Source organism: Prionailurus bengalensis, chromosome C1 (assembly GCF_016509475.1).
Source record: "Prionailurus bengalensis isolate Pbe53 chromosome C1, Fcat_Pben_1.1_paternal_pri, whole genome shotgun sequence".
Taxonomy (NCBI): domain Eukaryota; kingdom Metazoa; phylum Chordata; class Mammalia; order Carnivora; family Felidae; genus Prionailurus; species Prionailurus bengalensis.
This window is the reverse complement of record NC_057345.1, coordinates 152397539-152423361: the sequence shown is the minus strand read 5'-3', so window position 1 is coordinate 152423361 and position 25823 is coordinate 152397539. Positions and strand designations below refer to the sequence as shown.

At 36.7% G+C, this 25823-nt stretch overlaps 1 protein-coding gene across 3 annotated transcripts in view; it reads left to right on the top strand.

Annotated features, from left to right (window-relative positions):
• Positions 1-25823, top strand: part of KCNH7 (potassium voltage-gated channel subfamily H member 7) — a 484953-nt gene that overhangs the window by 444966 nt on the left and 14164 nt on the right. For 2 of the 3 annotated variants that reach the window (XM_043576908.1, XM_043576907.1), the window contains 4 exons: positions 5507-5759; positions 8702-8907; positions 11682-11781; positions 20653-20916. In XM_043576908.1, coding sequence (XP_043432843.1) covers positions 5507-5759; positions 8702-8907; positions 11682-11781; positions 20653-20916 — 823 coding nt within the window. The remainder of the gene's footprint in view (positions 1-5506; positions 5760-8701; positions 8908-11681; positions 11782-20652; positions 20917-25823) is intronic. The other variant, XM_043576909.1, reaches the window with a different exon arrangement.

Genomic DNA, 25823 nt, shown 5'->3' with positions numbered 1-25823 from the left:
ACTTAATTTGAAAATCCTTACCTATCAGCATCCAGGTAAAAGTTGATTGAGGAACTAACTACATTTCTCTCTTGCAACCTCTACCTTCCTTTAATCACATAGGGGTGAGGCCAGGACCGTGGAGACTCATAGAATAAAGGGAAGCCTTAAACTTCTGGATGGGGAAGAGAATGTGGCTTTAAGACTATACGTCACCTGCCCTACCCACCAGACATATAGTTACTGTTAAAAGACAAAGTTGTATTGAAGTATGATTACAAGAGAACTTTTTCCAGAGCAAAATCCAATGGACAGCAGTCCCTCACCCTGAAGGATGATATAATAGTTATATATAAAAGACAATAATAATCATCTTAATTAATATTCATTAATATCTGTTTTCTTAGACTCCACTGATGGAAGCCCTGGACACATTTTTCTAATTATAATCTGTCATAGACTTGAGCCAAACTTGTTTTTCACTGAAACCCCAATACATAAATTAGGTACTATAATTGTATACTATACTAAGTATAAAAGTTTAATTTAAGATCTGCTCACTAAAAAGAAAATGAGACTAATGTCCTTTTGATGGGCACATTCATATCAAATCAGAAATTGCAGGTTTATATTAACCTCAGCCACCATTCCTTTCTAAATTTTGTATTCATTGCTCAGTGTGGAAGAAATTTGACTTCACACACTGCATAATTACAAATATTAACAGTATTGTAGTATTTATTCCATTAGGTGTGTGTCAGCAAATTCACATTTGAGGGAAGTTTAGTGTAAAGTTAAATACTCTGAATTAATATTTAATCATGTTTGATAGGTGCCTACAATGGAATAGTTATTTCCATTTTTGCTCTTTGTGTGATTCTTCAGAGTTTTAGTTTGATTTGATCATGCTATTGTATTTTGTAATTGTTGGGTTATCCTTGTTTGAATGCCCTTAAACTTTGGGTCCTTTGATACTAAACTATGGGTTGATTGCTTTTAACAATCACAGAAAGCATTTCAAACTCAAAAGAATGAATGTCTCATTTGTCTTACATAATTTGAGGATCCCAAAAAGTTTTATTCACATAAAGTGAAGTAAAGGGGAGATAACCTTACATTTGTAAAATATTCAAGTGACCTTATACCATAAAAAAGACATGAGATTTTTACTAGCCTTGAAAAAATTTTCTGGAGCATCAGAAAGTTTAAAAAATCCCTCATAACTGCAAATATTAGAAAAGTTAAATGAGAGCTTTTCATTCACCTAATTAACTAACTGTATTTTGAGGGTTCATTTGAACAACCATTGGTATTATAAATGTCTATTATAAATGTCCAAATGTGTGCTATAAATGTCCATGCAGAGCAAACAATGGGAAATCGTGAATATATATATATATATATATATATATATATGTGTGTGTGTGTGTGTATACACACATATATATATATATATATATTTTTTTTTTTAATCTGGGCACTTAAATCTGGGCTTTAGGTAAATTTTCAGGGATATTTTCAGAACATGTTTTTTGTTGTTGTTTTGTTTGTTTGCTTTGTGTGTGTGTGTGTGTGTGTGTGTGTGTGTGTGTGTTTTCATAGTTATGCTTCTATACCCAGTAGAGTGCCTGGTACAGGGTAGATACTTATTACATATTTGCTAAAAGAGTGAGAGCTACTTTTCCAAGCTGCAGGCCATGAACTTGATTCTCTGTGATGTTCCTTGGTCTTTGAAATCTAATTAACTCAATAAATAATGACTCAAGATACACAGTGAAAGGTGCTGTGTACCCTCAGAGCTTCAGAACTTGACAGAGAAGGTTATATTGCGTGGAGTAGAAATAATTTTAACAATCACAAAGCCAGCTTGTGTCTTAGTTTGTACCTGTGTGTTTGACATAGCTACCCTTTACTACCAGATCTTCTAGGCCTGGTAAAAATGCCAATATTTGAGTGTTAAATGAGGAAGTTCTGTGCCAGGGAATTTAGCAGAGGAACTAAAACTGACAAATAAAAGTACAATGAATCAGTTGGAAGTAAGGAAGGGAACACTGCTGGGACCAATGGAAATGGGTGTCTCCAATGACTACTATTTAAACCTACCCCATTCGCGTCACTCTTTCCAGTGTTCTTCTACCTCTATTTCTCTAGTGTTTCTGTCTTTTAACTCTGCTTTTATAAAGTCTCTTTACTTAGGCATGCCCCAGATTCATACATAAGCTGCTGACTTATGTATGACATTTAAATCTCTGGGCTAGTAAGACATTCAATTACTAAATATTAAGTTCAATGGAATTTTACTTGAGTGATCTACATAACTGACTTAAGAAAATCAAGAAAGTCAGTGAAGGACTAACCCCACAGGACAATTCCTTAATCTGGACAAGTCCTTCATGCTAACAGGTGTGTATCTTCTCTGTGGACAAGCAAAGACTTCTCCATTAAACTCTATGGTACCTCCAACTTGAGACCAGTCTTTCCAGTGGGTGTCACATCTGATAGGATAAATGCTAGGAAAATGACACTTAACAAGGACACTTGAGAAGAGAGTAGAATGAAGTTGAAAGACTTTCCCAAGAGCCTTTCATGGTCTTCTGAGTGTTTCTAAGAATATCGGAATTCCAATAACATATTTATATTAATTTAGTAAATGCCTACTCTCAAAAAGAATTTAAGAACACTCACAGTGAAAACCTAAGTGCAAGTAAGCCAAAACATTTAACACAAGTCAGAAACAGGAAACAGAAGTTAGAAAGAGGAGAGAAAAAAAGAAGTCTTAAACTCTGTTGAGACAATGGAACACAAAAGTTAGTGGTGAATTTTCTATTCACCAGAGACCAAGGAGAATACACTGGATGTTTCATATCTCAATTTCTGGCTAAAGATAATTTACCAGCTCTTCAGGAACAACAAATATGTATGACAAAAAAGAGTCGGAAATAAACTGTCTATGGCACATCTACAATGGATAGGATGATTTACATACATTATCACATTTAATCGTGAGCACAACCCTGTGAGGTAGATATTATTAATTATTTTTACAATTGAAGAAACTGAATCTCAAGAAATTGAATTGAATCAACCAAAGTCCCAACTAGTAAGTGATGGAACTAGAACTTCAGCTCATGCCTGTCTGATTCCATAGCGCATCTAATGTGCTCAGAGAAATGAGTAGTCCCTATGTCTATCTTATCTGTACCTTCCAATTCAAAGCATGCATACACACCTGTGTACACGTGTGCACGCACACACACATGCACAGTTTTTCCTTTTATAAGCAAGCTATACTCAGAAAGTGTAATGGAGGAACTTCAGGAAAATGCCAGAAATAGCAGCTATAAGCTCAATAATCTCATTCCAGCTATTATAGTAGAAGTGCTAGTTCCCCATTTATGTGAAATATAAAATGTCTTTTTGTGCCTTATTATAAATAAGCGAAATCTTAGGAGAAAAATAAACATGTCTAACTTGTTACTTGGTGTGAGGCCCTTTACATTTTTACCTGGTTGGGGACATCTGAAAATCATGCCAAGACCACAACAATGGGCTTCAGGGAGGAAAAGTGTGCAGGAAGACCAGTGAACTGGGGTTTTTCCTACTGTAACACCTCCAAATAAAGTGGTCCCATTTCAGAAAACTATATACAAACATCACTCAATTCTAGTCTAGCATAACTTGCCAAAGAATCCCATGTAGGAGGGATCGGTGACGTACCAGAGGTTTGGCTCTAGGAGAGGAGCTGGGTTGTGTAGGATCTGACAGAGTGCAGAAAGATCCACTAGCCCCCCCAAAGCAAAAATGGGCAAAGACTAGGCAAGTTATCATTTTGGAGAGGTCTTCCGTCCATGCAGGAAATCTGGCAGAAGTCCAGTCATGTAGACAAAGTCTGAAAGGGAGAGTTAAAGACAGAGGTTCAGATGAGTGCCCAGGAACTCAGAGGAAGGCTCATTTCTTTCAGGTCTGAGCCAGGTAATACAGAAACTTCGGGACAAATGTCTGAATTCCTACAGATATTTGGAGCTGGGTAAGCGGTATCTAGCAATTGGCACACTATGCATTGGTAACTTACGGCAATTTTCAAAATTGTAAAAGCTCTTATTCTCTGGTAAAGAAACACAGATAGATCAAGTGACTTGCACAAGTGTCAACCTGTGGCAAATTCATGACCAGAACTCATGTTCTGTGAGTTTTCTTCTAAAACACCCTTGACCCATTTCTATGGGTGATGTTACCATGAAGGAAACAAAATTGCAGATAGTGGCTGCCATGTTTTAGGTCTCTAATTGATCCGTTTGTATGATACCACAACTGGTCTGACCAATTGCATCACACAGTGGTCCTACAGATGCAGTAGACCTGTGGCTGCTTTAACATGTAAAATAGAAATAAGTGTAAGGAAACTCAAATAGGATCTAAGTTGAAGTTCTCCTATGGACCATATACATTTCAATTATCTGTACAAATGATTCATGATTATTTTTAGCTTTATCGGACAGCAATAGCAAGGTTGACCCAAAGGTTAGAAAATCCTAAAATTTCATTATTAGGTACTGTGTGCTGCCTCCTCCCTCTACTCCAAAGCATATTTAAATGGATTTATTTTTAATGACAGAGGAAAGTCAACATGAGAATTAAAATCTAGATACGACACCCAAGATAACTAAGACACACAAAGAGAAGTAAGAGTTGAGTGTCTTTGGCCCATATCCTGGGGATTTTTATAAAATAATATACAATTTTATTCCGTTTAAACTGAGTAGCACTTGTCACAAGTTATTATTTAATCTCTTCTACAAGTTTTAAATCAGTTACTGAATAAGTTGTCAAAACAGTAGTGCTGTTAGAAGCTTTATGTTTGCATTGTAAACTCTGGCACGATTTCCATTTCTGAAAACAGAACTATACTTTTAAAGTATGTTTGCTGTTATCCTTCCCTTTCTCTATTTTCAGTGCTTATCAAAATATTTAGTATTAATAGTGTGCATATGAAACATAAATATTCCACGTACTGTTAGCTAAGAGCACTCTCTTGTATATGACATTTACAAATGCCATGGCTATTTCAGGATCATTATTTTTGCTAATTATAATTAAAATGTATACCAGAGATAGCAATCCAAATTGACTTGAGATTCCTTCAAAAGGTTGTCTTCCTAGCTGTACCGCCTCTCATTAGTTATGTCTTATTAATTGTCACATTGCATTATATATGTGCACAGTACGATGCTACCTCACATAATTCAGGGAATGAGAAGCAGTGTGAAACATCAGCATCACATTTTAATGAGACAGCATTTGTGTTGAGTCTGAATGCCTGCAGTTAATTCAGAGAACAAGTATTTGAGTTAAAATTCTGACATGTTTAGCAAACCAAGTATTCATTAAGGTTGGCAAGGTAGAAGCATTGTAAGAACTCGTGTAACAATGACTACACCTGCAGTTCTGGGAGCAAGAAATATACTTTATTTCAAGTGGATGTACCCTGTGCACTGGTAGTATGAAACTCTTTATGTTTTTTCTTCAGGTCCTAAAGGGTTTCCCAGAATGTTTACAAGCTGATATTTGTCTACACCTCAACCAGACTTTGCTGCAAAACTGCAAAGCCTTTCGGGGGGCAAGTAAAGGTTGCCTTAGAGCTTTGGCAATGAAGTTCAAGACCACCCATGCACCTCCAGGAGACACCCTGGTTCACTGTGGGGATGTTCTCACTGCACTTTATTTCTTATCCAGAGGCTCCATCGAAATCCTCAAAGATGACATTGTGGTAGCTATTCTGGGTGAGTGTTTTAGAACTGGATGGTGACAGATTCAGTTGTTAGCTAGTGCAATGTGTATTTTAAAATGATAGAAAAAAAGGATTGATCTGTTTCTTTATGAGTACTATTTAAGACTGATAGTAATTTTAAAGCTTTATTTAAAATTCAATTCAAATCAAATTGACCTTGCAGAAAATACGTTTTCTTGACTATCTCACTTTTCCTCCAATGTGTAAACACTTCCATGACTCTCTTTAGTTCTTGGAAGCTACTTAAACATCAGAACCCAAATGTATGAAAAGAGTTAGCATTTCGCTTTTCATGTTGGAGGGCCTTGGATTCATTTCGGATCCCTTAACGCCTTAAATAAAATGTGTCCATTGTGGGTTACTTGCTAGCATGTGCCAATGCCTTGTCATGAACTGTGTCTATGTATTGATAGGTTTCATCTATATGCTCTGCACTTTTACTTGCTGTGTCCCACCAAATGGAATTACATAGTCCTTACTTGTGAACTATGACCTATGAACTATGAGCTATGAATTTAGCATTCAGGGATAAAGGTGTTGAGGAAATTAAAATTACTAGCTAATTAAACTGCTTTGGGTGGAAAAGAATGTCCGTCTGTCCAATCTGTGTCTTCAAAAGCAAATTTAGTCAGTGTGAACTTGTAGGATTTCTTTGGACTGTTAGAAGAGTGGGGAAGAGGAAGGAAGCAGAGAGAAAGGAGATCAGTGTTTCGTCCCTAACACCTAGCCAGCAGCCTTAAGACTCAGTCTCCCTGAGGGAATATCCTCTCCCAATGTTTGTGAACATTTGCCCTTTTTTGTTTTCCTGTGGATTAAATCCAGGTCCATTTAGATAATGAACATGTAATTCAATGACTTCCTTTCACTAGATTCTTGATGTCAACATCCAAAAGGACAGGATGTTGTCTGTTTTCTCTGCTGCCTAGTAGGACCAGAGTATGGCCTAGCACAGGACAAAGAAATTTGAGTGATTCCTATATATTTTGATCATTTTATTTTAATGACGGTTTTTTAAAATCCCATATTGACAAGATGCATAAGGCAAAGAATAAAAACATAAATCAGGTAGTGGCTACATAGTAAGTTGGATTTTCACCACATTCGGCCTTGACAGTTTGCTCTGTATGTTGCCAGGGAAGAAGCATGCTTCAGTGCTTTCCTGATCTTAGAATGAGCCTGCCCCACCTTCTACAGGGAGGTAACAAGACTTCTTGCTTTATAAAACAGTAATTTTAGAGTGTAGTTAAGCAGTACACGCTGACTGGCTTAGTTTTTGCTCATTTTTACAGTCGTGTAAAGTAATTAAGATGCAAAGCCCATGCTGAATTTAGTTGAGAGCTTTTCTTTGACAATATCTACACTGAAGTATTAAAACTATAAAGAATTTCAAGAGATTCTTTTCTTCTGTCCCCATTTCCATGTAAATCTGCACCTAAAATCCTCACAAATTATGATTCTTCGTTCCATTTTGAAGCTAAGTATTTATTTAAAACAAAGTTAATATATTCTCTCCCATATCAGTTTCTGTCATAGAGATGTGCTCTCTGATTTCTACCCATTAAATTCACATTTAAAATAAGAACATTATAGCATTTTTTGACTGGTTAGAATTTTATCATTTAAAAGTCTTTGATAGTTTCTATAGTTGGGTATATATAAGCTTGTCTGTCAAAAAATAACTTAACAGATCCAAAAAGTTTTTTCTAAATCTGAAAAGAAGCTTCAGGATATATATAAGAAAGTACCATTTTACACTGATGATCTTTAAAAGATGTATGATAGATAATTTATTGGTAGTTATTAAGCATTTATTTCACAGCTATAATTTTTAAGTGTCTTGACATTCAGAGACAGAAAAACCTAAATGGCCATGACATTCAGGTAAAATATTGGGAGGAGATAAACATATCAAGTGTGAAAAAGTTTTGACTGGAGTCAGAATGCATGGGATTTAAACATGGCTACTCTCTCCCTCCCTTCACCCAACTAAGTAGGTGACCTTGGTCTAATCAGTTTACCTCTTCAATCTTCTTTTCATAGTCATAGTATTTAAATAATAGAGAGTAACTTCCTTATGAAGTTATTTTAGGGATTGAATGAGATAATTCACCTACGCATTTGACACAGTGCCTGGCACCTACTTAATTCTTAATAAGCATTTGTTGTTGCTGTCATCATCCTCAGTATTAAACAAAGCCTGGAAAAGTAGGTGGCATGTGGCCAGGGAGAGGGGATGAGGAGAACCCATCAGAAGCCAGACACTGAGATAATCCCAGGTTTGGCAAGAAAGCAAGGAGGACACACTTTTAGAGTAAAGGCCATTTGGTAAAAAGCAAGACTATAAATAAAGCTAGATATATTCAATAATTGGACAGAGTCATTACGGGCAAATCTGAAAGTGGTTAGTAAAGGAAACAAGGTATGTTCAAATTACACCCCTAGTCCTCTAAGTGTTGAAAGTGTGCCACTATACCCCCATGTTTGCCATCACCCCTGGAGACCATCCTGAGTTAGAAAGTTTGTGAATCTGACTCACTGCTGCCTTTCTCATATTCCTGGATTGACAAAATTGAACCACACCTACTGGATGGCAAGACCCTTTTCTAGCCATGTAAGGCATAGCAGACTAAAGCCATATTTGCTACATTTCTAGGCATGTAGCCAAAAAATCAAAACATGGAAATAATAGTCATTATATCAGGACCAGTATGTTAAGAGGTAAAATACCACTCAGCAAACAAACATGACTGAGGCAATCAGTAGGAGGTACTAGAATTTTGAGGCTCTAGTGTCTGTTGGCCAGGGGATCTTCCATTTGAATTCTTTGGCCCATGGATTGGTCACTGGTCCCCTTGTATTTTTAGAAAGAAAGCATTAAGTTCACATTCCTTTTACCTCCTTTATTTATTTATTTATTTATTTATTTATTTTTAGGGAAAAACGATATATTTGGAGAAATGGTTCATCTTTATGCCAAACCTGGAAAGTCTAATGCAGATGTAAGAGCTCTCACGTACTGTGACTTGCATAAGATCCAGAGAGAAGACTTGTTAGAGGTTTTGGATATGTATCCCGAGTTTTCCGACCACTTTCTCACAAACTTAGAGTTGACTTTTAACCTAAGGCATGAGAGTGCAAAGGTATATGTTAATGGTTTACTTATTTTTGGATTTATGACATTTTATTTTATTCTTGGATTGCCAAAATTCTTCTGCAATATCAAGCAAAATATAGCAAAACTTTACCAACTCTGAATATTTGGATACCAACTCTTAATTTTGGAATTTCTAAATTATAGGGAAGGAATTCTGTCTAATTACTTTCAAATATATTGAATAACTTCAAGGAGGTCAATTAAATTTGACCTTTCAGAAACACTTAGGTGACATACTTGATTTAAAATAGCCTTGGTTTGGGGCGCCTGGGTGGCGCAGTCGGTTAAGCGTCCAACTTCAGCCAGGTCACGATCTCGCGGTCCGTGAGTTTGAGCCCCGCGTCGGGCTCTGGGCTGATGGCTCAGAACCTGGAGCCTATTTCTGATTCTGTGTCTCCCTCTTTCTCTGCCCCTCCCCCATTCATGCTCTGTCTCTCTCTGTCCCAAAAATAAATAAACGTTGAAAAAAAAATTAAAAAAAAAAATAAAATAGCCTTGATTTATATTGAGTGTGCCAATTATTTGTAAGATATGAATGATCTTAGGCTATTTAAGTCCCCTAGAAGAGCTTATTTTACACAAGGGTTAGAATATTCTCCAAGCTATTATTTATACCACACACGGGTTAGCAATGTCTTTTCAATAAAAATGAAACATTTAAACTCACTCAAGTTTAGGTCCATATTTCACACAATTTCCAAATCACAGAAATATAAATGAATCAGGCTTAAACCTGAGTCAAAATTAGTGCTATAAAATGAATAGCATATGGTCTAGTAGAAATAATATTTTAAATGATTCTACACATAATTTAACCTTGAGTGAATTTTAAGAGTGTAGCCTTTGTCTCTTTCACTCTCTACTACTATTAAAAATGTGTCTTTATGACATCACTATGCTAAGAATACAGAATTGCAGTCTACAATTTATTACTAGTTTATTCTTCCTTCTTTCCTCCCCAAAACCCCATCACCTCAGCTTTGATTCTAAATAGCTTTTTGCCAGAAATCAAACGTTAGGGCTTTTGAAACTTCTGGGTTTTTTTGTTTGTTTTTTGGGTTTTTTTCTTGCATTTTTTTGTTTGTTTATTTTTTTTTTTTGTTAATGCTAACTAATATACTCTCTGGAAGGAAAAAATCCTCAAGTCAATAGTTAGGTAAAAGGTAGTAGATTTAATTCTCCCCGGAATTAGTCATTCCCAGGTACTGTGAGAGACTTAAAGAGGATAAACTTGTAAGGTCACCAGGGTACCATTTCATAATCTGAAGCACCAGCTCAGATAATAGCTTCTTTTCAAAACACTGAAGTTGAAAAATATCTAGGTGATAAGAAATTCAAGTTATCAAGAGCATATATTTTTTATAAAGGTTTGAATTCAGTACTTTATTAAAATCTGTTTAATGTCACCAACCTCATTCTGATTTTGCCTTGATGAACAACAAGATAACTTCTTTTATTTATTTATTTATTTATTTATTTATTTATTTATTTATGTATTTGAGAGAGACAGAGAGAGAGAGAGAGAACACAAGTAGGGGAGAGGGGCAGAGGGAGGGAGAGAGAATCTTAAGCAGACTCCACACTCAGTGTGGAGCCCAACATGGAGCTTGATCTCATGAGATCATGACCTGAGTCAGAATCAAGAGTTGGACGCTTAACGGACTGAGCCACCCAGACTCCCCAGATAACTTCTTCACATAAAAAGTTTAGGCAGCAACCAGGGTAGCCTGGATGGCTCAGTCGGTTGAGCATTTGACTTTTGATCTCTGCTCAGGTCATGATCTTTCTGTTCATGAATTTGAGCCCCATGTTGGGCTCTGTGCTGACAGTGTGTAGCCTGCTTGGGCTTCTCTCTCTCTCTCTCTCTCTCTCTCTCTCTGCTCCTTGCACATGTGTACTTTCTCTCTGTCAAAATAAACATTAAAAAAAAAGTTTAAGCAGCAAGAAAATAAAGAAAATAGGAACTTCCATTTGTTCTATTTATTTGGGAGCTTCCATTTTTATTACAGAAATGATCATAATTTCCAGAAGGGGAGGAAGGAGAAATAATAAATAGCTCCAAATAAGAAAATGCTTGCAGCATAGTGTTCATTGAACTTAACTTTATATTTATTGTTGTGAAATTTAACTTTGTAATCATTACCATGTATTTAAACATCATAGCTAATTATAATTAGCTTACACTTTTTTCCCTGCTGTAATACAGATTCTAAATTTTTTTTTAACATTTATTTATTTTTGAGAGAGAGAGTGTGTGCACAAGCAAGGGAGGGGCAGGGAGAGAGGGGGACAGAGGATCTGAAACAGGCTCTGTGCTGACAGCAGAGAACCCGATGCAGGACTCAGACTCATGAACCGTGAGATCATGACCTGAGCCAAAGTCAGATGCTTAACCGACTGAGCCACCCAGCAGCCCCCTGCAATTTTTTTAATTATTATTTTTATTTTAACTTTACCAAGTTACATAAAATACATTCTACATGAAGAAATATGTTGTCTCTAAATGTTGACATTATTCCTAAACATTTCTGATAAATAACTTATACAACTATGATTTCCCCATCAGATGGTGAAACTACTTGACTATTAGTCCATTTTATAATTTAGAGACAACCAGGAAACAAAGTATTGTAGCTATTTGCCTGCAATCTAGTAGTTAAGCCTCAAAGTGGTTGAAATGATATGAAACAGTAGAGAAGTTACGGATAACATGTTCAAATTGAATAATCTTCCATTTTATCTTCATGTCCATTAACAAAGGCTGATCTCTTACTACGATCACAGTCTGTGAATGATTCTGAAGGAGACAACTGTAAGCTACGAAGAAGGAAATTTTCATTTGATAGTGAAGGAGACAAAGGTAATTCATTTTATTTCTAAAATTTAAACGTAGAGCATGTGGTGATTAGCTCCTCTTACTAAATGCCCATTTACTACTGATTTCATGGGTAAGTTTCATTTGGATTTTAGAAGGGCAAATCCTTTGCTGTTCTCAGTAGCTAATAATGTGTTTTCTGATTGATAGTTATCAATGATGTCCTTCAGCAAAGCCATCTGATATCTACAGGGACATCACAGATAGAGATATAGAGTAGGTTGGTTAAAAAAGAAAAAGAGAGAAAAAAAAAGGAGACCAATTAATAGCAGATGAATAACTACACTCAAAGTCTTGAACAGAGTGTTCTGGAAGAAGGACCCTTGTGACAGCCAGAGTGCTAAACCCTCTCACAGGCGTGTGTGACATGGATGAAGGTGGTATTTGTTAGGTCTCTTCATCCTTACACCCTCTGAAGTGCTTGCCACTCCTACTCGTCTCTGGGTTTTTCTGCCCTTCTAACTATTCTTTATGTTTCACTCATGTATTCAAAAAATATTTAACATTTCACATTTTTAAAGAACTACTCAATTTCTGAGAAACTAATTGTGTAAAACAGCCCCTACCCTTCCTAGGAAGAGAGATGGCACATACCTTTTATAATTCTGAATAAAAACAGCAGGTGCTGCAACAGAATAACCTCGATGGAAACCCAGATGAAGGTATATTTAATTGTGCGTGGGCAGATGAGTGAAGGCTTTTCTGGAGAAGCATCTACACTTTTCCCATGCTGATCCAATAAGTGTTCTATTCTTCACCTTATTTGGCTCTCATTAAAACGAGTCCCCTCTTTTTCTTGAATAATATTCTCTTGGCATCTGTGTTACTGCCCTCTTCCTATTTTCCTTCTATGCTCAGTAATTCCCTGAGGAGAATTACAGGATCATTATCTTCTAAACCAGTTATTAGTTATTAGATTTTCTCAAGGTATGGCCCTAGCTCTTCTTCTCTTCTCATTCTAGACGAACTCTTTCCTGGGTGATCTCATTTATATTGAGTTTATTTATATTCTCACATAAGAGATGTGAATATTCACATTGTAATCCCAGACCATCTGAGCTTCAATCTCATATATCCAACTGCCTATTAAACCATCGAATTGTGGGACACCTGGGTGGCTCAGTCTGTTAAGTATCTGACTTCGACTCAGGTCATGATCTCATAATTGGTGGGTTCGAGCCCCGTGTCAGGCTCTGTGCTGACAGCTCAGAATCCAGAGCCTGCTTTGGATTCTGTGTCTCTCTCACTCTCCCTCTGCCCTTCCCTTGCTTGCACTCTGTCTCTCAAAAATAAATAAACATTAAAAAAAATTTTTAAAAAAACCAAAAAAACAAAAACACTGACTTGAAATCTCAAAGGCAGCCCAAACTGAACATTCCCTAAATTGAACTCATCACGGCCCTCTGGAAACCTCTCTCCATCATTTACCAGATCTCTAAATGGAACCACAACCCAATCAATTGCACTAATCCAATTATCTATCTAGGAGGTGACTTTCTCTCAACCTCTCCATCAATTCTTGTTATTATTTCTCCACTACACGTTCATTTATTTTCTTTTTTTAAAAATTTTTTTAATGTTTATTTATTTTTGAGAGGGAGAGGCAGAGTGCGAGCAGGGGAGGGACAGAGAGGGAGAGGGAGACACAGAACCCGAAGCAGGCTCCAGGCTCTGCGTTGTCAGCACAGAGCCCAACGCGGGGCTCCAACCCACGAACTGCGAGGTCACGACCTGAGCCGAAGTCGGACGCCCAACGACTGAGCCACCCAGGTGCCCCACATGTTTGTTTAGTTTTCAAATGAGGTCCCTTTAGTTTACTTCTCTCCACCTTCTTAGCCACAACTCTGAGCCAAGCTACCATAATCTGTCACCTGGAATACCGAAACAGCATCCCAACTCACCTCCCCAGATCTAACTTGCCCCTCTCTTATCTATTTTCTGGACCACTGGTGATTTTTTTTTCTAAATGCAGTTATGTTTATGTCATGCCCATATTTAAAGCCCTCTAAGGACTTCCCCTTCCCTCAACAACCCTAATCTGGCTTTCTCCCAGCAGCTCATCTACTTTGCAGCATTAATTCCAGTTGTACTTCTATGTCCATTGGCATCATTATTTAATTGATGTTATCTGTCCCTAGATTATAAACTCTATTAAGGTGGGAAATATTTAGTCAGCTATAAGTTGTGTCACCTATAAGTCACCTAAAGACTATTCAGTGTTTGTCTCACAGCAGGTATTCAGCAAATATTTGTTGAAAGAGCGAATTAACAATGAAATAGAATTTGAGCATCTTCCTTTTGATTCTCTTCTTTTGCCTTCATCCAAGTTCTTTCCTTGGCCCTTTTCTCTCTGAATTCTTTCCCTTGGGAAGCTTGTCTACTAGCTTCAACACTCACTACACTTCGAGTAAACTTCACTTCCCTCTCTTCCATGTAAATCATGTGTCTTTTTGCTTCTACCATTCCCTTAATCAGAAGTTACCTCCCTATCCTCAAGCATAGGCACATGCAACCACACCACTGTTTTCATCCACCATCCAAAATTACCTTTTTTTTTTTTAGTCATGGTTAATCTCCAATGATATATTCAACGTTAACTCTCTCTCTCTCTCTCTTTTTTTTTTAGAGAGATGTAATTGGTTTTATAAGCAATTCGTGAATTGGGCAGCATCTATCTAACAAGTAGAGAGATGTTCCCCACCATGAACTCTTTCTTGATTTGCCCAAATATATAGATTTTATTCCTTTTATGAATTCCTGTGTCAGTTTCCTTTGGTGATATTGTCAAAATATGCCCTGCACAGTGGTTAATGCTTATTGTCTTTTTTCTCTACAAAAATGTAGATTCCTTTAACAAAGACTGGTTGATACATATTTGCTTAATTGGGCTAATTGTTGAGTCCTCTAGCTGATCGCAGAACAATAAGCCACTCAGATAGGTGCTAATTTATTTCTGCAGTGTCTTTCATTATTCTCTTGGTAACTTTTTCTAAAATCAGCACGATTACTGTCAAGTTGTTTTTCTGTAGGCTTAACCAAAATCCCTTATCCTGGTGTTAATCTCTTATTTTTATCTCTCTGGAGATGAAGAAAACTTGAAAATGTGTCTATATAATAATGTTCCCCATACAGTTGAAGATTTATTAAATCTCCTTTCAATCTTGTTTAGTTTCCTCAGTCTCAAGCTAAATAATCTGTTTATATCTCCTGATAAGGCCCTCAGAGCGTGTCACAATGTATATTGTGCTCATGCAACTAGACATTTCTATTAATTCTGGAAACTTTTCCTTTAATCACAGTCTTAATCTATGAGACTTAGTTTATATCAAGTGTAGATAGTAAGGGATATGCCTGCCTGCCTGCCTGCCTCTCTTTGAAATTTCCTGGTGTGTCAGTGAGTAAGCATGATTTGGGCAATGAGAAAACACAAATTAACTCCGGTTATACACAGCTTGAGAACCGATTCTAGACTTTAGCACTAGTCTTTAGGACTCCATAGCACTACAGCAAGTATAAAATTTGCTGAAAGCAATTTAGTCCCCATGGACTCAATTTAATGTTCCACAAATGAGTGGCCCCTCATTTGATACGTATCTTGGTGTAGAATTAATGTGTAAGAGAAAAACACATACACTAGTATGAAGAACAGGGAACTTTTAGAAAATTATTGATGCTAAATACTGTGGAAGTACGTCAACTAAAAGCTGCCCATGAAATGCATCGATTGTTGACTGCTTGTGTGAAACATAGACATCCAAGAGCGCCGATGATTCTGAATCACTCAGCAGAGGCACCAAGAACCAGACAGAAGAACACAAAGCTGAGCACTGGGGATAAAGAGAGAGGCTGAGTCCTACAGTGCCATCCACTATCTACTTAAGGCACCAGAACTCTTCAGACTTCAATCCTTACTGCCTCCTACCCCTTACAATCATGCCAACTACATGTTGTTAAGGAGCTTACATTCAAAAAGATATATTTAAGAGATGCCTGAGTGACTCCGTCAGTTAAGCATCCTACTTTGGCTCAGGTCATGATCTCGCAGTTCACAAGTTCAAGCCCTGCACCGTCGGGCTCTGTGCTGACAGCTCAGAGCCTGGAGCCTGCTTCAGATTCTGTGTCTCCATCTTTCTTTGCCCCTTCCCTGCATGCGTTCTCTCTCTCTTTCTCTCTCTCTCTCAAAAATAAGTAAACATTAAAAATAATAAAGAAAGAAAGAAAGAAAGAAAGAAAGAAAGAAAGAAAGAAGAAAGAAAGAAAGAAAGAAAGAAAGAAAGAAAGAAAGAAAGAAAGAAAGAAAAAATATTTAAAAAGAAAAGCTATATAGAATCCCTGGCAAGTTGACTTCAACAAAATAGAGGCTAGACATTTTGGACTTATCTCTTAGAATTAATGTGTTAATAAACGTGCTTGTCCTCATGAGCTTTACATTTCTTCTGATGAAATAAACCTACTTCTCAACAAGAGAGAGTTGTTAGTTTAGGCATGAGTTTCAGAATATCTAGTGTTTTTTTGGTGGTTTTTTTTTTTTTTTGTAATCTTCAAGTAGTTCTCTTTCTTTCATGAAATTCTGGATTGGAGGTGCCCCGGAACCCCCAACTTAATTAAGGTCATTGTAGGAAGAGGTCCTACAGTTCCTGAGATGGAAATAAAGTCATTGTTACAGAAAGTGAAGAAGAAAAATGATGTTTTGTGACCTATTTAGTGGCCTTTATTAAGGACTTGTTAAGATGGTTGGACAGAACAGAAATAAATGAGGTATAGTCATTTGGAACATGCTAAAAAATTGTCTGGATTAAAGTAGTTTCCAGAGTTAAGTTGTGCTTACTTCAGAGTATGACCCTGTGATTCATTGGGTGATGGGAATAATAATTAAGATTTTATGTTGTGTTTATTTTATAAAATACATAGTCTATAAGTACAATAGCATGTATAATAGCACATGAGATATGCACATACACACTCACACCCATGTATGTTTTAACCAACAAGGTTTTTGTAACTAAATATTTGGAATATTCTGCACAACTCTTCCTATGCACAGAATATGCAGTATCAAAGTGGTATAGTAGTATGAAAGTTATTGAAGTAAGTAGTAAATATATGCAGTTGAACTTATTTTTATAGAATAAAGGTGATTTAATTCTATTAAATTAAGCCTTAAATATGTTGGTGGTATACTTTGGCATCTTTTTGGAATATCTCTTCCAATACGAACAGTAGTTAGCTTTTGTTATGCATTTTAGTGATATATAAATGTGATTTGCTTATTTTCATTTTTAAGATAGCTTAAATGTTTTTTATCTTGCATTTGTATAGAAAAATGACACTAGTCCCCTTTCAACATTCCTTGAAGCTAGAGAGGAAGTAAGGTATTTGAAATAAAATGAAAAAATTTATCTCAGACCTCAATTTTTCATGGAATAACTTTTTCAAATGCATCTAGCTGGAAAATGCTCAGCTTATTCCAAAACTGTTACCAATAGAAAATACAAAACTCAAATGCTGACAGGGCACATTAAATGCCTCCCTTTGACCAAAATTTGCACCTATTTATCGGGTCTGATGAATAAAAATGGTCATTAACCTGAGATAAAGGTTCCATAAAAGATGGAGTGAGCACAAGCATTTGCTTCCAGATCGACAAGCAAAACTTTTTCTTTGTAAAATGGTGGGAACAAGAGCAAACATACAATCTCACTTCTAGCAAAGGGGAAAATGTAAAACTCCCTCAGCTTACTTCAGAGTACTATTTCTACATAGAATAAGAATAGCATTAAGAAAAAACTAGTATTAAGAAAAAACAGTATCTAATACTATTTCATATCTATCAAAGAATTCAGTTTAATTAGAAAAAAAAAAACAGAAATGGAACAGTCCATCAAAATCTAGAGGTACCCAGAGGCTAATTATAATACATTTAGCCTAATTTCATGTATTCCTTCAACCCACCTCCAGCTTAACCCTGAGCAGTTTCCATTTTTAAGCCATAAATAAGTTGTCTTTTCAACTTTCATTTTATATGATAAAATGTGAAGTTTTGACTTGTCTAATAAGGAATAAGAAAATGTTGTTGCAGTTAGGTTGCATTCAAGAAACTTGTCCATGTGGCCTGTGTTCCAGGAAGCAGCTGGTTTATTATCCAGTGGCAGTGAACCCAGAATAAATGTGGGGTAATTCTCCTTACATACTGGAAAAGTTCAAAGATACCTAACTCTTGCTTCTTCTCTCATGATTCTGCTTTTCCCTGGAATTTTTACTATAGGAGTTAGAGACCATGTATATGAAGTAATTTGTTCTGGGGCACCTGGGTGGCTCAGTTGGTTAAGCGTCAGAGTTCAGCTCAGGTCATGATCTCACAGTTTGTGGGTTTGAGCCCCGTGTCAGGCTCTGTGCTAACAGCTCAGAGCCTGGAGCCTGCTTCGGATTCTGTGTCTAAACTCTCTCTCTCTGTCCCTCCCCTGCTCACTCTCCCTCCCTCTCTCAAAATAAATAAACATTAAAAAATTTTTTTAAAAATTTAAGTAATTTGTTCTGTTTTACAAGAGAACAAAATAATGATCCTTCCTTCACCACATGTCGCAAATACTTGTCCTGAGTTGAAATCAGCAAGTTAGAATTCAATTAAAAAATATGATGAATTTGTGCCTAAGCATCCAAAATCAAGTCATAGTTAAACTAAGACCGAGGCCCAGGTAGTAGGAAGGACAGAACATTTACCATCTGTGAGGATTTGAAAATCCACAGAGAACTCCAAGACCTCTCAAGCCAAGAAGACAAAATGGTTGCGTAATTTGTGAGGTACTTTCGTGACAAAGATCCATGTTAGCATTATCCATACTTAGATTGGAGGCATGAGAAGTGATGGTTAATTCAGTTTACCTTTGAATATACTGGAAAAAGACTCCATGCAAGTGTTTTTTAAAAAGGCATTTTCAAGAAGATGAGAAGCCAAGCCAGAGTTGACTCAAATCCCACTGCTGCCCAAAACTGCACCTATCTGCTGTACAAGAAACTGATGCAATTCACTAAGCAAGTGTGAGGACAATTTAGAAAAGGAAAGCTTTTTTTTTTTTTTTTTACTTTTACTAGCATACAATTGGAAACAATTATTATTTTTGAGGAATGAAATATGTTCATAAGATGGGGAATGTGGATCAAATTTTCAGGCGGGGAGAAGTTTAAACCAAAAAAAACAGAGGGTGAGATGACAATAATGAACTCTAGAAGTTTAAGAAGGGTCATGTCCGTGTCACTGGAGAGAAAAGAAAATGCTGATCTGAATATTTACAGGCAGTTAGATTAGCGCTTCAGTGGGGAAACACGACACCGAGAAACCAATGCTGCCCACAGTGCTGGAAACCAGAACGATCTGTGATCTTCTCTGCTCAACGATGAAATCATTGAGCAAACGTGAAATCTTAAATTAAGCAGTCTGGTTTTGCCACATTTAACTTTAATTGACAGGACATAAACTAAGTCCTTAATCACATCAAGTTGATTTTTAAACTCTATTCACTTTTTACTTTGGGCTACTTTCTGGTTTCTCAGATTTTATTTTATTTTTTTTTAATTTTGTAAATGTTTATATTTATTTCTGAGAAAGACAGAGACAGAGAGTGAGTGAGGAGGGGCAGAGAAAGAGAGGGAGACACAGAATCTGAAGCAGGCTCCAGGCTCTGAGCTGTTAGCACAGAGCCCAATGTGGGGCTCAAACCACGGTGAGATCATGACATGAGCCGAAGTCAGATGCTTAAGCAACTGAGCCACCCAGGTGTCCCTGGTTTCTCAGATTTTAAATTATGATATATATATATTTTTTTTTAAATAAAGGAAAAATTCTATGTTTAATTTCTATGTCATATAAGAATTTTAAAGAATCATTGGTAGTTTATCTGGAGTGGCCTTAAATCAGTTCATTTGGCCTCTTCCATAAATAAGAGAGTAAGCAATCAGGCATTAAGTAGATGGGGACACCGTCTTAGCCATTTCTCTTGAAAATACTATACTTTCTGGAGTTGTGTTGGTTAGTTATTAACCATAAGCAGATGGAGAATTATACTGTCTCCCCAGGACACTAATGGAAACAAGTTTCAGGATTTGTCTTTTTGAGCTTTTCCTGCTGAAATATGTTCTAACACAACCTTCAGGGCTAAAATTATCCTGACATTTCAGTATAATACAGCCAATATGCACTGCTGGTTTTAATGTAATTAGGTAAACTCACCTTAATTACTGTATTTAAGCTTTATATTCTTTGCAATATGCCACAAGACCAAACTACCTGGAATGTCAAGGCCTTTACATACATTGAACTAAGGTTGAAATTCATCCCTTCAGCCTTTGCCATGAGGAGGCTTCCTGTTTTGACCTTTGCCATGCGTGAATGGCTGCCACATGAGAGAGCATGAAGGCTAAAAACAAACAAGGTGCAGAGTCGTGGTATTTTAGAATTGGGACATATTTTCCCTCCCTATTCCCTTTCCTTAAAGAGATAGTGCACCAGATTTTAAGAATACAAATGACCGTTGCGCATGTGTAAATAAGGTTATGTTATCGTTTTTTTTTGAGATATAAACATTATTGCTATTGCAGATATTCTTTTAACTCTGAAACAGATATGTATTTCACAAAGATACTCTAATGTCCTTTGAATTAAAAAATTCTCCTTAGGTAGCTACATTCTCAATGGGAAAAGGAGAATGAACATCCTTTCTGGTGGTTTTAAAGGAAATTCTATGTTAAAATTATTTAAAGGCCATAACTCTTAAAAAGGCAGTTTATGTATAGTTAGGCAGTATAATATGCATAGAGTCTCACATTTGATTATCTTCTATAAAATAATTTTTTTGATAGATTTTGGCAAAGGGAACAGTACAAATGGTCCCGAAGACTCTGTAGATACCATAAGACATTATCAGAGTTCCAAGAAACACTTTGAAGAGAAAAAAAGCAGATCTTCATCTTTCATCTCATCCATTGATGATGAACAAAAGCCTCTCTTCTCAGGAATAGTAGATTCTCCTCCAGGAATAGGGAAAGCAGCTGGACTCCATTTTGAAGAAACAGTCCCAACCTCAGGAAGAATTCACATAGATAAAAGAAGTCACTCTTGCAAAGGTAATCAAGTTTCTCAGGAGTCACGTTGTCTCCCTTTAGTGCTAATTGTAAAACGGTGGCTTTTCACAAATCAAGAACTGTACTGACACGTGTTAATTTAATCTTTTACAACTTCATGAAATATTTGCAGAGTTCACATCTCAGATCATCTATGAAGCATTTGTACAATTCTGGAACAGTGTTAATTATTTCTAAACATTGATAGTGTAAGAGGTTTTTGTGGCAGTGAGCTTTAACATAATGTCACGTAGAACATTGTGGGAAGGTCAATTGTGCTTCTAAGAGAGAGGAGGGATTAATGGGTATTTTAAGAGAGCTAACCAGTTGATTCTTATATGTACCCTCTGTACCTGTTCCTCACTCCCAAGCCAGCCATTTTATAGCATGAAAAGCCAATGCAGTAACACTATAATACATGCCAAGAAGAATTTGTTTATAGGGAATTTGAAGAAATGGGAAGAAATGCCCGTAAATAAAGTATGTGCTTTATCCAACTCATTTAAACACATTTGTTTAACATCTCTACCAGAAGGAATATGGGGGGGGGGGTGTAGAAAATATGCATGAGATGGATAATAATGCTTAATTAATGTATGCAGATTTGATTCTAAAGGATGGGAAACTTAGGAAAACTTGAGAACTATCACATGGAAGAACAAATAACTTAGCATAACAGGAGCTAGAGCTACAGATGTGGTTAAATCTAACCTTTAAGTGGGTGCAAGAACAGGTGTTTGGGTCCCAACCTGGCTCCCTTTATTTCTTTGCTTTGTTCACTTGCCCCCTTTATGTCTTTGAATAAGTGACTTGACAGACCCCACTAAGGCTCAGCTTGCTCAGCTTTTTTTTTTTTAAGTTCATGTATTTATTTTTGAAAGAGAGAGCAAGCAAGAGATAGAGAGGGAGAGAGAGAATCCCAAGCAGGCTCTGCACTGTCAGAGCAGAGCCAGATGTGGGGTTTGAACTCATGAGCCTTGAGATCATGACCTGAGCTGAAACCAAGAGTCAGATGCTTAACGGACTGAGCCACCCAAGTGCCCCAGCTTGCTCCTCTTTCAAATACAATAACATTTTCTAACCAACAATAGTTGATTGCAATTATTGAACAGGAGAACATGCATAAGTTACTTTCTCTGAAATAACATCCCTAAATCAGTCTAGTATTGTCTCACAGGTTTTATTTCCTAACCTGTTAATTATTGAATGTATATATAAAATGCCTATGCAAATAGAGCTATAAAAATGTAGAAATAGGGGCGCCTGGGTGGCGCAGTCGGTTGAGTGTCCGACTTCAGCCAGGTCACGATCTCGCGGTCCGGGAGTTCGAGCCCCGCGTCAGGCTCTGGGCTGATGGCTCAGAGCCTGGAGCCTGTTTCCGATTCTGTGTCTCCCTCTTTCTCTGCCCCTCCCCCATTCATGCTCTGTCTCTCTCTGTCCCAAAAATAAATAAACGTTGGAAAAAAAAATTTTTTTTAATGTAGAAATAAAGAATGTGTAGCCAAAAAAATCAAAAGAATGTAACAGAATTGAAGGAAAAATAGGATGCTCTTGGCCTGGCAGGATAGCAAAATTATGGCACCAGGTAAATAAATATTACGTATCATTGTCACCATTATTGGAAGTGACTATACCTAGCAACAATTGTTTCATTGAATTTTGGATGTTTAGGCTTTACATCTTTCCCTATCGTGTATCAAATCAGCTTTTGCCATGACCCTGTGTTGAAGTAAGCTAAGAATATATGCAAATGTTCTCTGGACAATTTAAAATCTTGATGAAGTGAATGAAAATAGTACCTCATTTATCACAATGGAAGAATGGAATATTCGATGTGATTACCAAATGTCCCATTTTAGTTATTTATGAAATCAGATTCTGGGAAGTGCTAAAAATAGGAAAAGGTTGTATCATCGAAGTCAGAAGTTCTGAAGAGCTCACTGAGCCATCTCTACTTCTCCAAAAGTCAGCATAATGTGGACTTGATTTTTTTAAAAGTACCTTCCATTGTTTTCTTCTTGAGTTGTAGAGTCTCAAGTGACAGGGCACTGAAGATATATTTGGGGGACTTTATTTGACTTTATCATGACTCTTGCTGACAGTGAATTGTCATGCTCTTCATCTTGTATTTTTCTTGGCCGCTTCTTCCAATTATTTTTAATTAGCTATTTTACATGCATAATAAAAAAAGTATTCTAACAAATAATCTTAATATTCCCAGATTTCTAATTTTCAGAAATGTACAATTCAATCCCTATTCAAGTCATAAATCATTACCTTGAATGGAAATACATAGCTAAATATTCATGCCAATTGAATAAAATAATTGATGGCCTATAGCATTGCGACACATGGTTAACCTGGTTAATTAATGTGATCAACTGATGGAGAATTATAAAACTTCATTCACTGCAAATTTTATTCCCTAATGATTTTTTTAAGGGGAAGTATTATGGAATGTTTGAGAACTTGTTTTTTTTTTTAATTTTTTTTTAACGTTTATTTATTTTTGAGACAGAGACAGAGCATGAACGGGGGAGGGTCAGAGAGAGGGAGACACAGAATCCAAAACAGGCTCCAGGCTCTGAGCTGTCAGCACAGAGCCCAACGCTGGGCTCGAACTCACAGACCACGAGATCATGACCTGAGCTGAAGTCGGCCACCCAACCGACTGAGCCACCCAGGCGCCCCAGGAATGTTTGAGAATTTGAATAATACATAGGATGTAGCTGTAACTGCTACAGTTTGAACTACTAAATCCCCGCAAATTTTAGTTTTGTCATCAATAGGAAGTTCCATTTACTCACATTCCTGGTACTTATCATGCTGAATCCAACAGAAGAGCACCTTTTGGCAAAACTAAGAAGAAAAAAAGCAAATTAAGTGGACTCTGACCCTACTTAGATTGAGGCCAAAAGTTAACTCTAGAAATATCGTGTACCCAGAGCAAAGTGAAAGTTTACTTTCTGTTCATCCGTTTCCAGAAATGCGTCTTGCAACTATAGCAACATTTTCCAAGGCAACCAAGTGCAGATTCTTTCTGAGCTATATTTAGAAAGTGTCTACAAGGACGTTCATTTTGATTAAGACCACTAACCAGGATTTCCCCTTTGAACTTTTTTTCTATGTTACTGTTAAAACAAGCTAATCATGCATAGCCAGATTTTAATAAAAAAGTAAATTACAATTAAGGAAGCCTTTATCTGATAGTTTACACTTTATTCATTTCTGCTGAGAAGATAATCAGTTTTTTTCTTGAGCAGTAAAAAAATATATATATATAATCATACATAATTTATTGCATGCGATTCACCATTGTTATTTAAAAATCAATTTATTATACATGATTTGAGAATGAAAGAGCTGTTAAGCACAGGCAGAAATTCTATACGCTCTCTTGGCACAAAACTTCTGAGCATAATATGTAACTTCCATCTTATCGATTCTTACTGTCTTCTGTAAAGATTCCTCCTAGCCGGCTAGCAGGTAGCTAGACAGAGACAAGGATTGGCATCCCCAAACCATTGTATGTGTGCCCTAAATGTTGGACATTGCTGCTCCAAAATTGAAAAACTGGTGTACTGAGACATTATATTATTGTTTTTCCTTTTAAATAGAGTCACAATTCTGTGAATGGCAAATCATACTTTTCAGTGAAAATCTGCTGATATATTATTACCCAAAACTTCAGCACTGTCATTTTTCTAGGTTCATTTTCCTGTTGTTGTGTTTGGTAAAATATCAAAAGAGATCATATACTGTCACTTTAAAAGAGAAAACAAAACACCAAAGATCTCATAGGCTAAGAAGCCTTAATCACAAAGAGCCATTCTGGAATGCTTAACAAGCTCTATGAGATCTGTTGCCCATTTCAAGAGAACAAGGAACCCCGACCTTCTATTTTTCTAATGCTGTCTTTGAAGATGCTGATTCCTGGGGTACCTGGGTGGCTCAGTTGGTTAAGCGGCGGACCTTGGCTCAGATCACGATCTCACAGTTTGTGGGTTTGAGCCCCACCTCAGGCTCTGTGCTGACAGCTCAGACCTGGAGCCTGCTCCAGATTCTGTGTCTCCCTCTCTCTCTGCTCCTCCCCCACTCATGCTCTATCTCTCTCAAAATTAAATAAACATTAAAAAAATTTTTTTTGAAGCTGCTGCTTCCTTTGGTACAGCTTCACCCAAATGAGACAGCAACTGTAGGCCTCTCATTAAGAGAAATTTCTGTGTATTCAATGATAAAGAGATAATGATAGGAAAAAAAGCATGAAGAAAGAATACAGAGATCTTTCTGCTCCTTAAAGAGAGGGGATGCTTCTGAGCTATCTGACTGTACTTTTGGAGAAACTGCAGGAAAGGGACTACAAGAAGCCCTGCAAATCCTGTTCCCTATTTCTAGAATCATACCTAATCTTCCCAAATCAGTTACTTTCTACTCATTTTTTTAAATAGCTGCGGATATAAATTCCTTAAGTTTATATAACTTTTGTCCGCATTTAATCATAGCTAGTGTCCAAAAAAAAAAAAAAAGAAAGAAAGAAAGAAAAGAAAAACAAAGTTTTTCTATCAAACCAAAATCACTTTCTATAATTCAAATCTATTTCCATGTGAAAATGAAGACCAGTTTTAGATACTCTTTTCCTCCTACCAACCCTCCCAGTGAGAAGATGTCACTTCTTCTTTATCCCTGAAATAAACTCCCAGCTCCACGAGTAATTTTTCATGGGCTTTATTTTCCAACCCTTTAATCATTTTATATGCTCTCTTGTGGAATGTAGAGGGCAAGAAAGCAGAGCAAAAGTCATCAAAGTATATGATATAAATGAGAGGAAAAGTAAGATATTACATCCGTCCTCAGATATTGGTAACTTGCAAGCACAGATCGTAAGAGAAGCTGTAAATTAAAAGATTAGT